The following is a 16,201-nucleotide window of genomic DNA, read 5'->3' as shown; positions in this document are numbered from 1 at the left end:
CTCCCCTTTCCACTGGGAACCCTGACTACGCGACATGTGGGGTCCCGGCCGGCATCTAGGTCTCTGGCTGGCTCCGTGCTTTGCTCCTCTCTGTGCAGCGGCCTGTGCCTTCTTCACCCCGCGTGCGTGCGCTGGGCTTTGTCAGTGGGCACTGTTCAGTACATGCTGCATGCAAGGTGCCTCCTTCCTGAAGTCCCGCATCCCCACCCCCACAGCTCCACAACCAAGCCACCGCCCTTCTCCCTGGCAAGAGAAAGATGACCCCACTGGGGACTCCAGTTCCCCTGGATGCACAGGCCCCTGGCCAGCATCGAGGGTGGAACAGTAAAGGGTTTCTTGGGACGCGAGCCCGAGGACTTCAAGGCTCAGAGCCCTCACAGCCCGATTGGCGCGTGTTCTCTCGAACCACGCAGCGCAGGCCCTGCAGGCCACCCGCGCTCGCAGAGGACTCCACACACGGCTCGTAGCACATGGTACTCTTTATTGTGACGCTCAGTGGCGAACATCTGTAAACCAGCTTACTGTAGTGGTGGCAGCCGTGACACATGCTAAGGCACTTTCGTTATAGAAAAGGGTGCTCCCCGAGAGTGCTGCTCACTCCATGGTGACAGCAACTCGGACCTGAATTCAGCACTTTCTAGGCATCCAGAGAGCTTCATGGTGGCGGGGTTTCTTTCCTTTCAAAAGAACGCCTCCTGCCTCAAGCGAGTCTAAATGCAGCATTTACAAACAGGAACAGGAGCAGACTCGGCAGCCAGTGTCGACCAGGGGACAGCTACTCTTCTAAACACGGTTCCCAAGGAAAGGCAGTGATAAGGACTCGGCATTTTATCATTTATTAAAAGAAGGGAAAAAGAAAACCTTTTTTTTTTTCTTTCAAAAATCTCTGCAGGTGGCTGAGTTGAAGCTGCTGAGTCAGCAGTGCAGGTGCGCTACCCTCGGGCCCAGTCCTGGAGCAGGCACCCGGCCACAGAGGGCCACCAGCCCTCTCTGATCCTCTGGCTGCAAGACTTGGGATAAGTCCCTTAACCATTAAATATATTTGGTCCCCAAGAATGATGGGAGAAGCCACGGGAAGGCTGCTGGACTTCAGAGTGGCCCAGACACCCTGGCTGCTGGGCCCCGACAGCCTCGCTGTGCAGGGACAGGCTGCCCTGGCCAAGGAGGGGAGGGGGCATTGCACTTGAGACCCTTTAGAATCAGGAAGGGGGCAGTGAGCACGGTGCCGCCCAAAGGGGGTGGGAGGAACGGCGCTGCCCCCAGCATTCTGTGCCCTGCACAGAGGTGGCACTCCTGGGCCACTCGGGGGAGGTGTGAGGTTACCGCGTGTGATTGCCAACAGCAGAGAGGGAGGAGGAGGGGAGAGCTGGTGGCAGGGCAGGGGACGGGAGGGCGACACACCTCTAGGGTGTCAAGCTATCAAAACTCCTTTAGTCTGAAGAAAAATAGATTCATAGAAAATTCTAGGGCCCACCCCGGGGCCTGCCCTCACCTCACCGTCTGTGCTTGTAGGCAAGAGAGGGTGGAGACCTGCTGGTCACTTGTTCCCCGGGCCTGGGCCTGGCCCTGACTCTTTGGTATCAGATTCGAGGGTGGGAGGGGAGCTGGGGCTGCAGCAGAGGAAGCCAGCGCCCTCGACAAGGCTGGGTGGGTAGGGTCGCGGTCACAGCAGTCCTGAGGTGGGGTGCCGCGGGGTCTGGGAGGGGGAGGCGGAGTCCTCTGTCCGTCCGGCTCGGGCAGCGGGCAGGAGGAGCGGCCTACTCAGCAGGCTTGGCCTCGGCCCCGTCGGCCTTGCCATCCACCTCCTCGTCCGAGCAGTCGCCAGTGCCTTTCCGAGCCATTCGACGGGGCACAACAAACGGCAGGTCCCCACGCCTGTGGACGGAAGCAGAGGGTCAGTGGCGCCCAGTGGGGGGTGGCCTGGCATGGTGAGCACATTTCACAGGTGTCTTCAGGAGACACTGGGCACTCCCCGGGGCAGCAGTGCTGAGCCTGGGGAGCCACTGACTGGGTGGGACAGGGACAGACTCAAGGAAGCAGAGGGTCCTGCAAACCATTCATGTCCCAGATATGGTGACACAAAGCGCTGGCACTGACGGTTCAGGAAACAGGACAGAAGCTGCTCAGGTCACCTTCCCTGGCAGCCGCCTCCCTGCTCGAGCTTCGGTCACCCAGGCAGTGGCTGGGGGTGGCTCAGGGGCAGAACAGTTGCCTAGCATGTGAGGCCCTGGGCAGCACCCTAGGACCCTCAGGCAAGACCTCTGCCCAGGGTAGGTGGCACCAAGAAACCCAGGACAACTACTCACAGGGACCCAAAGTCGGGCTTCTTTGATCAAATCAGAAAATTCAAGTGAAATATTGACGACAAAGTCCAGTCTTATTATTATGTCCCCACCCCCAACCCGCAAAAAAACAGGTCCCTGTGAAAGAGGTCAACAATGAGGACCTGGGAGGGAATGATCCCCTGGGGCCAGCAGGCACCCCGAATGCCAACAGCCGCTCTGGAACTTTCTCACAGTGGCTCACTTGCAGGTAACCCCAGGAGCTAATGTGCTGGGGATGGGCCAGGGATGCAGCTCTGTGGCAGACAGTTCGCCCAGAGGCCCCGGGCTCCATCCTCAGCAAACCACCCCCCACCCGCCTTCGAGTGTGCCCCAGGTCTGGAGCTGCAGGACAGGCTGCCAAGGAACAGGTGGGCCCAGGCCCCACGGGCAGGGAGAGTCCAGGAAAGCCCGCTGCTCTGTGACGGGCAACCTCTGGGCTCTGCCACCAAGCACCCTGCTCCTGGGCTCTGGCTGGGCTCTGTGACCAGGCTTATAAGGAGGTCACCCCCTGAACAGGCCAGCTCTGGAAGGACAGACGAGGACAGGGCGGGCCGCCTGAGCTCACCTGAGCTTGTTCTTCAGGGAGCTGACCTCGCGGTTCATGGCGTCCGCGGTCTCTGTGGCGTCCTCTAGCTCACGCTGCAGCTTCCGGCGTGAGGCGTTGGCCCTCTGGGCCTCCTCCTCGGCCTCCTCCAGCTGCCGCTTGAGCTGCTTCAGACGGGTGGACGCCTTGTCTGCCTGCAGGGAGAGGTGGCAGCCCTGGTTAGGGGCTGTGGGCAGGAGAGGGGGCGGCCCTGGCGGGGGCTGTGGGCAGGAGAGGGGGCGGCCCTGGCGGGGGCTGTGTGCAGGAACAGGGGGCCGCCCTGGTTGGGGCTGTGGGTGGGACAAGTGTAGCCCTGGCTGGAGCTGACAGGTGGCAGCCCTGGGTGGGGCTGAGGGTGGGGACAGGTGGCAGCCCTGGCGGAGGCTGTGACCCACAGGCCTGGCCACTGCCCTGCACACACCTGGTCCTTGTACTGCTCCGCGTTCCTGCGCTCGTCATCCACCTGCAGCAGCACGTCCTTCAGCTTCTTCTCTGCCCGGCGCACCTGCTTGCAGGCTGCCTGGCGCTCCCTGTGTGGCAGACACATAGCTCAGGGGGCTTGTTCCCAGGGAGTCTGGCCAGCAGCCATTTCTGGACTACCCATTTCCTGGGGCCTCGCTGGCAGGTGCCCACGGGGAGGCCTTGAGGCTAAGGTGCCAGTCTAGCAGCCTGGTCTCTGGGACAGGCTGAGATCCCAGGCTCGGGGAGGGGACACTTCTTGAAGAGCACATATGGAGCTGGGGGCTGGGTAAAGTGAGGTTTAGGGTCTGGAGAGACCCCCACTAGCTCCAAAGCAGTCTCAAACTTGCTGAGCCACAGATGGCTACACAGGGGGCCAGGACCCCGGCCTCTCCCTACTTTAGCCCTGAGACAGCCAGCAAAGCCCCCAGCTTCTGAGGTGAGCCACGGTCCAGTTCAAGTCCTCCAAGGCCTCAGCCAAACACAAGGGCCCACGTGGGCAGAAGGGCTCTGGGCTCAGAGAATGCTGGTTCCTGATGTGTCTCGGGCAGGACCCAGGCAGGGCCTGTGGCCTTTCCAGGGGGTGCACAGAAAGGCCCCCTGGCAACTTGGGCAGGGTAAGGGGCACCTACTTGGTCTCGTTGTCCAGCTGCTCCTCCAGCTGGGCGATCTTGGCCTCGAGGGCGGTGATGGAGGCCTTGTACTTGGACTTGACGGTGCCCTCCATCTCCTGCAGCTTCACCTTGAGCTCCTTATTCTGGCGCTCCAGCTGCTGCCGCGCGTTCTCGTTCTTCTGGGCGTGGCTGCGCTCCAGGTTCAGGTCAGTGTTGATCTGGTCGATCTGCAGGAAAGAGGGAGGGCTGGTGACCTCAGGGAGGCAGGGCCTGACTGCTGGCCAGAGGAGATGGCAGCAGATCCCACCAGGCCCTAGAAATTCCAACACCCAAGACAGACTCCACAGGGGACCTCCAGCCGCCACGACAGCTTCCCAGGAGCCAGGGGCAGTGGCGCCCGGCCTGGCCGCCCGTGCCCACCTGCAGGTTGGCCTTCTTCAGGCGGTCGTTGATGAGCTCCGTGTTGCCCTGCTCCTCCTCCAGCTCCTCCTCCAGCTGGGCGATGCGCGCCTCCAGCCGCCGCTTCTCCTCCAGCGCCAGTGCTCTGGGGGGTGCAGGGGAGGTGAGAGGCCGCGGCTGGGAGACCCTCCGGGCCCACCTCTCACGCCCCGGGGCTCACCCTTTGCCGCTGCTGTTGGCGATCTCATCGGCCAGCTCATCCCGCTCCTGCTGGGCCTGACGCTTGGCGCGCTCGGCAGCTGCCAATTCCTGCCGCGAGGACCAGGTGTGACCGGGGCTGCTGGGCCTCATCCCAGCCGGCCACACACCTGAGGCACCCCCATGCACACAGCCCTTCCTCTCCCTTGAGCCCCTTAGCTCACAGGCTAATTCCTCCCTCTGCGGTCACAGCTTGAACACCACATGTTTACAAAACCCCTCTATCTAAGGTGCTAGGAATCAAGCCAGGGGCCATGGATACAAACGAGAAATACCCAGGGACAGATCAGACCCGAGACCAGGCAGGCTGAGGCACAGGTGAGTCAGGCTGGTGTTGAGGGCTCCGCACACCAGGTCTAGGGGGACAGTTTGACCCTAGCAGCCTTCCAAGCAGGATGTGCCTGAACTGGGCAGGAACGTCTCGCAGGAGCCCCTCAAGGCCTGGGGATGCTTTCACCATGGGTTGCCTGGTGTCCCACAAGGCAGCAGGGGACACTCGGGCCCCTCATACCAACAGTCACCATTTCTCTGAGCGTGTGCATGTTAATCACACCAGGGGCCTGGCCACGTGAAGAGGTCCTGGAGGGACTCCTGCAGGACGGGCAGCTCCCTCCTGGGGGTTGCCATGTGCTGCTGGCCCTCCCTGCCGACCCCAGCTGGCGGGTGAAGCCCTGGGCTGTCCCCTGCAGCCTGCCTCACCTCCTGCAGCTGAATCATCTCCGCCTCCATGCTCTTGAGCTTCTTCTCGTTCTCCTTGGCCTGCGCCAGGATCTCCTCGCGGGAGGCCCGAGTGTCCTCCAGCTCCCGCATGCAGTCTTTCATCTGGGCCTGGTGGGGAGGAGAGATGAGCACTGCCCGCGCCCGCCTGTTTTGCCCCAATGCTCCCCACAGGGGCACCTTGCCAACAGGGACGACAGCTGTCACCTGATGCCGTGTTGAACCCACTGGGGCCGAACAGTCTCCCCTCTGACCTCGTTCCCATGGTCAGGGTTCACAGAGCACATGGCACTCTCCAGGGGCAACGGGCCCAGTCCCGCTCCCTCTACAACTTCCTCTTAACTTGGGTAGGTGCTCATGGTGCTACCCCACATGCTGACCTGTGGTCAGCACCCAGGCTGACTGGCTACCAGGCATAAGGCAGGCGCCTCCTGTCACCCTCCTGCCTTCTGCTTCCACTCTACCTGTCGAATAGTCTTTTATCCCTTTGCAGAGGAATCCCACACTGGGGTTCCCTGAGCACCGAGCCAGACTATGCCAGCTAAAGATGCCACCAGCAGTCCTGTACCTGTCCCCACTACCTTGGCCATAAGTACCTTGGCACAGAACCCAAGGCCTTGTGCATGGTAGGAAAGCACTCTACAATGGAGCTCTCTAATCTTTACCCTCTTTAGTTCCTCAGGCTGGCCTTGAACCTGTGATCCTCCTGCCTCAGCCTCCCAAGTGGCTGGGATTACAGGTGCATGCCGTGGCGCCTGGCTTTCAGACACTTGTTGCGGGCACACTGGGCTCGCTGGGCCCACAGAACAGCTGCGAACGTGATGTTCTTTCATTATCGAGAGATGAGACCCTCCTGAGCACATGTCCGTGCTCTGGGCTGCGGCCTTCTGCCCTTCAGGCCAGGCCAGGCCAGTACCTGTTTCTTCTGGACACCTGCACTGGTACCTCCCTTCCCTAACTCTTCAGTGCAGCCAGGTTTGAACTTGTCTGCTTTTCTGTTGAAGATACTCAAGGTCACCCATCTTACTGAGAAGGTGCCTTTAGCTTAGGGTTTCTGCACTCCTCTGGACCCAAGGGTCCACGGGGTGGGCCACGACATCGCATCCTTGTTCAGAGACAAGGTGATGAGTCCCAGGCTTCCCCGGTCTTGCCCCCTGCCCCGCCCAGCCTCACCTGCAGCTTCCGCAGCTGCTTGATGGCCTCCTCCCGGTTCTTGTTGGCTGTATCGATGTGCGCCTCCAGGTCTTTCAGGTCCATTTCCAGTTTCTTCCGAGCGGCCACTGCCATGGAGCGCTGCTTCCTCTCGTCCTCCAGCTCTGCCTCCATCTCCCGCACCTGAGGAACGCTGGCAGCTCAAAAGACCGGGCCACACCATGACCCCAGGCCCGCTGAGCCCGACCGGCTCCGACCAATCCTGTGGGGTCTGTGGGGCCTCCTGGGCCAAGGGGGGGCTACTGACCATCCGACTGTAACCGAGTGAGCCAGTGAGCCCTGGGCGGAGGACGGTCCAGGAACCTCAGCCCAGGTGGAGCAAGGGGAGGGAGGGCCTGCTGGGAATCGGGATGGCCCCGGAGTTTCTGCGGACGAGGGGTGCCCGACGCACCTGCCTGACCAGCTGCTTCTTCTTTTCCTCACTCTGCTCGTCGCGGCCCAGCAGGTCCCGCTCAAACTGGGCCTTCACGGCCTGCAGGTTCACCTCCAGCCGCAGCTTGGCGTCTTCGGTGGCCTGCAGCTCGTCCTCCAGCTCCTCCAGCTGGGTCTTCATCTCCTCCACCTGCTGCTCCAGGGCCCGCTTGGCCTTCTCCAGCTCATGGACCTGGCCCCGAGAGCGAGGTCAGGCCGGATGCACGGGCAGGAGCTGCGCCCGCCTGCCGCCCACCCGAGACCCTGCCGAGGTGCGGTGCTCACGCTTTTGCCCACGTCGTCCTTGGAGCTCACGAGGTCCTCCATCTCTGTGCGTAACTGCTTGTTGAGCCGCTCCAGCTCCGCCTTCTGCTCCATGGCCTCTTCCAGGGCCCGCGCCAGGGACAGAGCCTTTGTCTCCTTCTCGCGGGCCTCGGCCTCGGCTCGGTCTCGCTCCTCTGCGTACTTGGCTGAGATGGTCTTCTCCTCAGCCAGGAGCTGGGAAAGAGGTGGGCATCGTGAGGCCAGAGCCGCGGACCACTGTGGGCACAGGCAGGCCACGGACCCAGGACCAGCAGGCCTGAGAACTGGCTGACCCAAGGATGAGAGGCACAGGGTGTCCCTGTGGCCAGAGGAGAGCGGAGATTCCTCTACCTCCGTGTTTGGATCTGTTTAACTCATCACTCAATAGTAACACGGGTGCCCTTCTGGGAGAACCCTCAGGAACCATCCGTGCCCCTGAATCTGGAAGACCTTTGGCTTCTGTCTCGAAGACAATGGGAACCTGGCCTCCGCCAAGGACGCTCTCCACCCCCTGGTGTCCATTCTCTGCAGGGGCCCACCCCACTGTCTGACCGCCCTCTGCCCCAGTCTGCACTGGCTCCCTGTGCTGGGACCGTTTTCACAAGGGCCAGAGAGTACACTCGTTCCTGGCTGGCCAGACCACGTGCAAACGAAGGAGCCCAGCTGTGTTCAAGGAAACGTCTCCCACCAGTGTGGGGGGCTGGGTTTGGCTGTGGTGTGCTGCCCCCAACTTATCCACCCTGTGACTCTACTCGGCCCCTGTACTCCAGTCTCTGGAGGCTGCTTCCGATCGTTCTGAATGAGTACTAGACCAGAACGTGTAACTAAAGCATTTTAAACAGTGGGTAAGACCAGCTCATCTTAGAAAGTTTAAAAAATATTGGGGCTGGGGATGTGGCTCAAGTGGTAACGCGCTCGCCTGGCATGCGCGGGGCGCTGGGTTTGATCCTCAGCACCACATAAAAGTAAAATAAAGATGTTGTGTCCACTGAAATGTAAATATTAAAAAGTTCTCTCTCTTTAAAAAAAAAAAAAATTGAAACCAAAAGCAAACCAACAAACCATGAAGGAAAAGATGCTCCTAACCCTGTTGCGGAGGAACCCCAACTGCTTGCTTTGTCCCCAGGCCCCTCGGCAAGCTGGAGACCGAGGAGCCCTGGGCGCCTGTGCCCTCCTGGCCTTCCCCAGGCTCTGCTGATCCCACCACGGCCCTGGCCACGGGCTGTGGTGCTGGGAAGAGGGACGAGGAGGGCCCCGGGCTGAGGCCGCACACCTGGTCAAACTTCTTCTGCTTCTTCTCCAGGTTGGACACGCTCTGCCGCTGGTGGTCCAGGTCCACCAGCAGGTCGTCCAGCTCCTGCTGTAGGCGCGTCTTGGTCTTCTCCAGCTTGTCGTAGGCGGCCACCTTCTCCTCATGCCGCTGGCTCAGTCCCTCCATGTCCTTCTGGAGTTTCCGCTTGGCTTCCTCGGCCGTCTCCAGGCACCCCACGCCGTCCTCCATCTTCTTCTTCATGTCAGTCACCTGGGCAGGGCAGAGAGTCGGGAGACCCCAAGATGTCACCTGTTAGGACACGCCCCTCCCTGGGGCACCTGGAGGCCGGCCTGCTGTGCCACAGGAGGGAACCTGGGGTCAACTTCCCTCCTTCACGGGGCTGAGAAAAACGGAGTCTCTGTGGAGGGGCAGCGCACCTGGGCGTGGAGGGTGGCGATCTGCTTCTCCAGGGTGCGCCGGGCCTCCTCCTCCTCCTCCAGCTGCTCCTTGAGGGAGCTCTTCTCGTCCTCCACCTGCTTCAGCTTGGTGCTCAGGCCCAGCTTCTGCCGGTTCTCCTCCTGCAGAAGCTCCTACCCCAGGACAAAGATGGCGTGCTCAGGAGACGCCGGACTCGCGCACCACAGCCCCAGTGCGGGGGAGGACCAGCCCTCCTGATTTGGGGGACAGCCACATAAAGCCCAGGTGGGAGCTGGGCAGACCCGCAGATGGAGGACGGGGTGATCGGGTGAACTCTGAGATGAAGGCCCAGAGGCCCGCGCTAAGGCCACGTGGGCATGGGATCCGGCTCCTGGTTCCCGACGCTGTCCTCACCTGAGTGTCTTGCAGCTGGGACTCCAGGGCGGAGAAGTCCTTGGTGAGCTTGCTGGACTTGCTATCTGACTGGTTGAGAAGACCGGTCACGTTGTCCAGCTCAACCTACACAGGAAGACAGGGGCAAGACGGTGAGCCCAGCCACACCTGCTCTGGCAGAACCGGCCTGTGTCTCGGGTCGCACCAGAGGCCCCGCTGAGCGCAGGAGGGAGACTGCGGCGAGCGCCCTGTGGGTCCGGGCCGGGGTCCAGTAGAAGCCTCACCTGCAGCTTGGTGACCTTGTCAGCCAGCTCGGTGCGCACACGCTCGCCCTCGTTGAACTTGACCTGCAGCTCCTGTAGCTGGGCCTCCACCTTTTTGCGCCTGTGCTCCGAGTCCCCCTTGCCCTGCTGCAGGGCCTTCACCTCATTGGCCAGCTCCCCCCGCTCGCTCTCCAGGGTCTGCTTCGCCTTCTCAAGGGTGGCCTTCACCTGCGGGAGGAGGGACGGTGCAAATGGCATCTGTGCCCCAGCATCTGCTGGCCTTTCTAACCTCACTGAAGAGCCGCTCTAGGCCCAGAAGGTGTTGCCTTTCCAGCAAAAACGATGGCCGCCAGCAAGAGCCCCGACTCAGAAGGCCCAGACCCTGGGTCCTCTTCTCTCAGGGGGAGTGAGGTGTGTTCTCATCTCCAAGGACCTTGGCTCTCAATCTCTAAAATAATCCTGCCCAGCTGCCCTCCCTGGGAGGAAGAAATATTTAATTTTTTGGTACCAGGGATTGAACCCAGGGGTGCTTAACCACTGAGCCACATTCCTGGCCCTTTTTATAATTTGTTTAGAAACAGGGTCTTGATCAGTTGCCTAGGGCCTCACTGATTGCTGAGGCTGGCTTGGAACTTGTGATCCTCCTGCCTCTGCCTCCTGAGCAGCTGGGATCACAGGCGTGTGCTGCTGGGCCAGCGGGAGGGTGTATTTTAGGGTAAGATGTCATTGCCGATGCTGAGATTCTCGCAATGCTTACGACACAACGAGGGAAACTGTAATTTAATGTTTTGACTTCCAATAAAACCCTCCTGAAATTTGATGTTCAAAGTAATAATGTAATGTTCTTTCTCAAAATACAAAAGTGGAATTAACAAAATAAATGCAAAAACTCCATTCTAGACAGCAAGTTCAAGGCTAAACTGGCCCCTGAGTGAGTGCAAAGGCTGCTGAGCGAAACCTGAGAGAATAAGGATCCACCTCAGGCCAGGTGGAGCCAAGGGAGACAGGCAGACCAGGTGTGTTGGGGTAAGTACTCGTAAGAGCCTTGGCCTCTCCAGGGCTGCCTGCCACCATCCCGGGACCAGGAAGCCAGCTGCATGGCCACCACCATCCGGTTTCCCAGTCAGTGTCAGCTGACCATTCGTGGATGCTCAAGAGAGCACCCCAGGCGGAAAAGGGACCACTAAGGCTCTGACCCTCGGTTTGGGTGGCTCTGACTCCCTTTCTGGTCAGGCAGATGTTGAACAGGACAGGCCTATCCTCTGCCCAGGTCCCTTTAGCAGCTGGAGGCTGGCTTCAGGCCCGGGCAGTCTGGTGCCAGAACTGCTCCTCTCTATAGGCCTGGTTTAGAGACGGCCAGGGTCACCCCCGGAAGCAGCCTGGCCTGGGGAGACGCACCCTCTTCGTCTGCTCCAGCTGCTCTGCCAGCTCCTCCACAGCCTGGGAGTGCTTCTGCCTCATCTCCTGGATCTGAGCCTCGTGGGTCTTGGCCTCCTCCTCGAGGGTCTTCTTCAGGATGTTCACCTCCTGCTCACGTTTGGACCTGTGCAGAGAAATGCCCTCAGAGTGGAGCTCAAGGGCCCTGCTGCCCTGGGCTCTTCCCCAAGCAGGGAGGATGGCCAACACACAGCTATTCCAAGAAGCTCGCCTGCCACCCTTCCCCTCCTTGGCCTCCATTCTGTACCTTTTCAACCTAGGGCCCACCCTTGCTTCACCCCAAATCTTGAGTCCGGTTCTTCAACAGTTCTTAAAGCAGAGAAGTTGCTGAGGCACTATCCATGCCCACACCTTCCCTGCACCTGAGGCCACTGTGTGTGCAGAGGCCTGGATTCCACCCCTTCAGGACAAGGCCTCCCTTACTCCACAGCCCTTCCCCGTCCTCCATGACCTGCCAGTCTTCCCCATGGAGCACCTGAGTTCCTGCTGGGCAGCTGTGGAATCCAGAGTGTCCTCCAACTCTGTTTTCAGTGCTTCCAGCTCTTCCCCAAGATCCCGTTTCTGCTTCTCAGCTTTATTTCTAGAAGCACGCTCAGATTCCAAGTCTTCCTGGAGTTCAGAAATCTGAGATTCCAGCTCCCGAATCTTCTTTAGGGCCATATTCTTCTGTGCAGCTTCTTCTTCCACTCTGTCAAAGAGACCAATAACATCAGTAAGAGGCCAGTTTCACCCTCAAGGAACAGGGTTTGTAAAAGAGCTGTGTGTGTGGGGTGCAGCCAAAGCTGTATCTGGTAGTCATAATCATGGCCCTCAGGCTCATTCTCAGCCAATCAACAGCTGAGGCATCTTCTCAGAAGATTCAAGAACAAAGCACTTGGAAAACTGGAAAACAAAGGATTTCATTTTCCAAATTTAAGAATCACAACTTTAAGAAAAATCAAAAGTTCAATGAAAAAAATGTGAATGTACTAATGACTTTAGATGATTAAGAGGTGTCAATGTTTAAGTTCACCGAGGTAACAAAGGTACCATTCTGGTAGAGGGGGATACGTGGGAAGTCTCTATCTTCTGCTCAATCTGCTATGAATATATAAATAGTGTAATTTCTTTTTTAAAAAGGGAGGACGACTTGAGGTGGGCAACAAGGGTTTTAGATGACTCTTTTTTGATGTTAGAAACAAAAGACAAAGCTGCCCTCTTAGGAATACGAGTGGCAAGTGATCTGCACAAACCGGCTCTTCTAGGATGACAGCAGAGCATGCGTGCAGCTGGCCGATGCACGGTGACAGGCCAGGAGCCACCACCAGGCGCTGACACCGGCAGCCCGGGCCTCACCTGGCCAGGGCGGCCTGCAGCTCCTCCTCCTTCTTAGCCAGCTGCATCTTGAGCTCTGCGATCTGTGCCTGCAGCTCGGCAATCTGGTCACTGAGGTCTGTGGAGTCTCCCTCCAGCTTGCGGCGCGTCTTCTCCAGCTCCTGCCGCTGCTTCTCCTCCCTGCGGAGGCGCTCTGCCAAGGGAGGGCGTGAGGGCTGAGGCTCAGGGCCGCGGGCTTTCCGTCTGCTCCTCGTTACTTATACAACGTGCTGAACATTTACTCTAGGACAAAGTTAAGGTCCAGAGGGTGGCCATACACACCCTCACACCCAGCTCTTGGACAGAGGGCAGGACACTGCGGGAGCTGCCAAGGCCCGAGACTCAGTCCACCTGCACCCAAATTTGCATTGGCCCTTCCCTGGTCTCCCTCGATGGCTGTGCCACATTCTGCAGGAACGTGAACTCACACAAAGGATTTGGAAAAGCAGTCGGGTTCAGTCTGGCTTTACGACTCCTTTGTGACGCCACCTGGGTAATTAACCGTGCTGTATCCGGCACTGATAACAAAGATGGGAAGACACCCTACGCCACGAGGCTGCTGAGAGGTGGATGAGCCAGCCTCGCCAAGCACTCAAATCCAGCCTTGTGAGCACCAGCAAAGGGTCAGCAGTGGTTCTTCCTAGACTTGCCTTCGGCACTCGAGCTGGTGCTCTGGAGACAGCATAGTAGGCCTCCCAGGGTCTGTTCATTCGGGCCTGTCCCCTTGTACATGCATATCCCAGGGCACATGGCCACGGGCAGCACAAGGCCACGGGCAGCTTCGCTAGGTAATGGTTGCTCATGCTCAAAGCCATCTACCACTTATATTTCCACGCACCGTGCCTGGATCCTGACTGGTCTACATCTTGGTTAATACCTGCTAGTGGCAAACTGTCATACTGGCTGCCCCCAGACCCCTCCCAGGTGAGGGAGGGCATCTGTGGGAGAAGTGCTGTCTGCATAGGGAAGTGCTCTCTTGCCCACTGGCCCAACTCACCTCATCCTGTGCTGAGCACGGCCAGGCAGGGTGGTACTGCCAAGCTGGGGAAGCACTCCCAGCACTCAGCCTGCATGGTTTGTCCCCTGCGTCACCAGATCTGAGCTGGGAACGGTCTGGACACCCAAACCCCCAGCAGTCCACTTTTCTTAAAGGGCAGGGGCAGGGCTCTTCAGAAGTCCAGTCCTCCTCCTGCCTCATATCAAGCAATGACCTCGGCCAGGCATGGTGGCCCACGCCTATAATCCCAGGGAGGCTGAGGCAGGAGGATCACAAGTCCTAGGCCCGCCCAGTCAACTTAGTGAGACCTTGCCTCAACATAAAATTAAAAATGGGCTGGGGACATAGCACAGCACTGAAGCACTTGCTAGCACACGTGAGGCCCTGCGTTCAATCCCCAGTACCACAAAAAATAAAAAGACAAGCTGTGATCTCCAGCGATATCTGTCTAGCACTTCACAGCACATGTGTCTGTGTGAACATAAGGCCCTCTCAGTGTCCTCCATGCAGGTAAGAGAAGCTAAAGCCCACCCAGATTAACAGGTGTGAGGTGACGCAGCTTGTAGGTGACAGAGTTGGTCAGTTCTAGAGTCCAACCCAGACCCCTTGTGGGGCGTCTTAAGAGCTTCTGAAAACACGTTTCCAACAATGCAGTGACCCCAAGGTTCACCCTGAAGACTCCTCACAGTCCCATCCAGCCACAGGGACCCTGAGCCCACATTCCCATGGGGACCAGACACTCTGCAGAGCCTGGGGCCTGGGGCTGCACTGAGGCCAAGCTCATCACAAGCCGTGCTGCCCTGGTGCCCGCCCTGGTGCCCAGTGCACAGGCAGGCCCTGCCCCGCGGCCTCACCTTCCAAGTCGGTGATCATGGCCTCGTGCTTGTTTTTGAGCTTGGCCAGGCTCTTGGATTTCTCCTCCTCTTCCATGAGGTTGGTGGTGAATTCAGCTATTCTGTCTTCCAGAAGCTTCTTCTCCTGTGGGGAGGGCGTCGGGTTAGGGTCGGCTGAGCATAGGCACCCAGCTCCCCAGGGGGCCCAGAAGCCCAGGATGGAAGGGCGAGGCAGGGCCCGCTGAACTTCATCCATGTCCCAGTTCACAGGGTGGCTCTGAAAGGTCGCTGGCTGCCCCAGAAGGGCTGCATAAGCTTCCTTAGGGCCTGCACACGTGGGTGCCATGCCTGGATGGTCTCTCAGGCCCAGGTGAGAAAGGCTTCTAGGTGTGGCTGGAGCTGGGGGGACAAGTGGCCCTGTCCCTCTAGGGAAGCTCTGTGGTGCTGTCCACGCCACCTTCTCTGAGCCCCCAGAGTGCACAAGGCTGGTCTCCTCACCTTGTGCTTTGTGGGGCTCCCCTGGGGTCCTACTCTCCGTAAGGTCCCCCAATATCTTCCACTTCACCTCCCCACCCCTGGGGACCAGGGTGGCCTCCTGGCCCTGTCCTGTCTTCTCTAACCTGCTCCTCAGCTTTATCCGTTCACTGGGCTGCTGTTGACAGGGACCAGCTGCTGCCTCAGAACTGGTTAGGGGAGAAGCACCCCCCGCCTCCACAGCAAGGAAGGCACCCCAATCCCACCAGGGACTGACACGTGCGCTGACACCCAGAGGTCCAGCCCTTGACTCTTGGGTCTGAAAAGCAGCTAACCTTTCCCCAAGCCCCAGTCTCCATGCACCAATTCCTTTAAACATGGCCCTGGCACCCAGAGGTGAGGGGCACCCAGGGAGAAGCCGCTGAGCCATGTGCTGGAGGGCAGCTCTGCAGGTGACGGCTCGCCCTGCCATCCGCAGCCGCCCGGGCCCACCTTGGCCAGTTTGCAGTTCTGGTCCTCCATGATGATCTGGTCTTCCTCCAGCTTCTTTAGCTTGGCCTCTGTGGTCACCTTCTCCAGCTGCAGCTTCTGCCGGGCACTCTCCTCCTCCTCCAGCTGCTCCTCGAGTTCCTGTTGGGCAGGAGGGGCCGTGAGAAGGTAAGGCAGCTGCGGGGAGGTGGCCAGGCCCCGTTCCCGCCAGGAGCCAGGGGCGTGGATGGGCTTCCCTGGGCCAGCTCTGTGCCGGGCAGCAGGCAGAGGCCGAGCTGAGGACGCTGCTCCCCAGGCAGGTGGAGCGAGGACAGACGGGAGGAACTCGGGGGTCTCTGAGCCTTCGGAGCTCGGCCTGGGAAGCCTGTGGCAGGAACCACCACCCCAAGGAGGAAGTCCCTGGAGGGCCGCCCTCGGGGACAGAGTGACAGTCGAGTTCACGAGCCCCCGGGTGCCGCTGCTCCTCCGGAGCTGCCCGCCCTGCCGTCCCCGGGGCGGCGGCGCACCTGGATGTTCTGCTGCATCTTCTTCTTCTCGGCCTGCAGGTGCTGGCAGCGCTCCTCCTCCTCCTCCACCCGGGCCTCCAGGTCGTGGCAGATCTCCTCCAGCTCCTGCTTCTTGGCCGTCAGCCGGGCCCGGAGCTCCTCCGCCTCGGCACACAGCTCTGTTTCTGCCTGCAGCTGCTCCTGCAGCTGCAGCTTCTCTGCCATGAGCTGCACAGAGCACACGACAATGGAAGCTCCTCCGCCACCTCAGGTGACATGGTCTAGAAAGTGCTGCCGCTCCCTGCCACCCCCCTGGCTTGCCCCTTCGCCTCAGCTGCTCCCCGGTGAGCTTCAAACCAAGGTCCAGAGGGATCAGGGCAAGGGATGAGGGGGTGGAACTGGGGCTCGAACCCACCATTCATGACTTCCACCCTCCCGTGGGCAGCCTCTCCCTGGAGGAGGTGTCTGCAGACACCAGCCACTGATTTTCTGCCAGGCAGCCTACCTAGAGGCGGCCAGCAGGTGGCA

At 59.8% G+C, this 16,201-nt stretch overlaps 1 protein-coding gene across 1 annotated transcript in view; it reads right to left on the bottom strand.

The window, feature by feature from the left end:
* Positions 1-461: 461 nt before the first annotated feature.
* Myh9 (myosin heavy chain 9) overlaps positions 462-16,201 on the bottom strand; it is an 82,864-nt gene continuing 67,124 nt past the window's right edge. Inside the window, exons 22-41 of the mRNA XM_027939193.3 lie at positions 15,695-15,901; positions 15,192-15,329; positions 14,247-14,370; positions 12,378-12,549; positions 11,518-11,730; positions 11,004-11,148; positions 9,627-9,833; positions 9,364-9,468; positions 8,970-9,122; positions 8,554-8,802; positions 7,263-7,475; positions 6,958-7,170; positions 6,528-6,689; positions 5,337-5,465; positions 4,600-4,688; positions 4,401-4,524; positions 3,999-4,207; positions 3,329-3,437; positions 2,890-3,062; positions 462-1,875 (exon numbers count right to left, since the gene is read on the bottom strand). Coding sequence (XP_027794994.2) covers positions 1,758-1,875; positions 2,890-3,062; positions 3,329-3,437; positions 3,999-4,207; positions 4,401-4,524; positions 4,600-4,688; positions 5,337-5,465; positions 6,528-6,689; positions 6,958-7,170; positions 7,263-7,475; positions 8,554-8,802; positions 8,970-9,122; positions 9,364-9,468; positions 9,627-9,833; positions 11,004-11,148; positions 11,518-11,730; positions 12,378-12,549; positions 14,247-14,370; positions 15,192-15,329; positions 15,695-15,901 — 3,252 coding nt within the window. The 3' untranslated portion in view covers positions 462-1,757. The remainder of the gene's footprint in view (positions 1,876-2,889; positions 3,063-3,328; positions 3,438-3,998; positions 4,208-4,400; positions 4,525-4,599; positions 4,689-5,336; positions 5,466-6,527; positions 6,690-6,957; positions 7,171-7,262; positions 7,476-8,553; positions 8,803-8,969; positions 9,123-9,363; positions 9,469-9,626; positions 9,834-11,003; positions 11,149-11,517; positions 11,731-12,377; positions 12,550-14,246; positions 14,371-15,191; positions 15,330-15,694; positions 15,902-16,201) is intronic.

The sequence above is a fragment of the Marmota flaviventris genome, chromosome 3 (genome assembly GCF_047511675.1).
Source record: "Marmota flaviventris isolate mMarFla1 chromosome 3, mMarFla1.hap1, whole genome shotgun sequence".
Lineage (NCBI taxonomy): Eukaryota > Metazoa > Chordata > Mammalia > Rodentia > Sciuridae > Marmota > Marmota flaviventris.
Note: the sequence above shows the minus strand (reverse complement) of the source record. Positions and strands in the feature narration are given on the sequence as shown.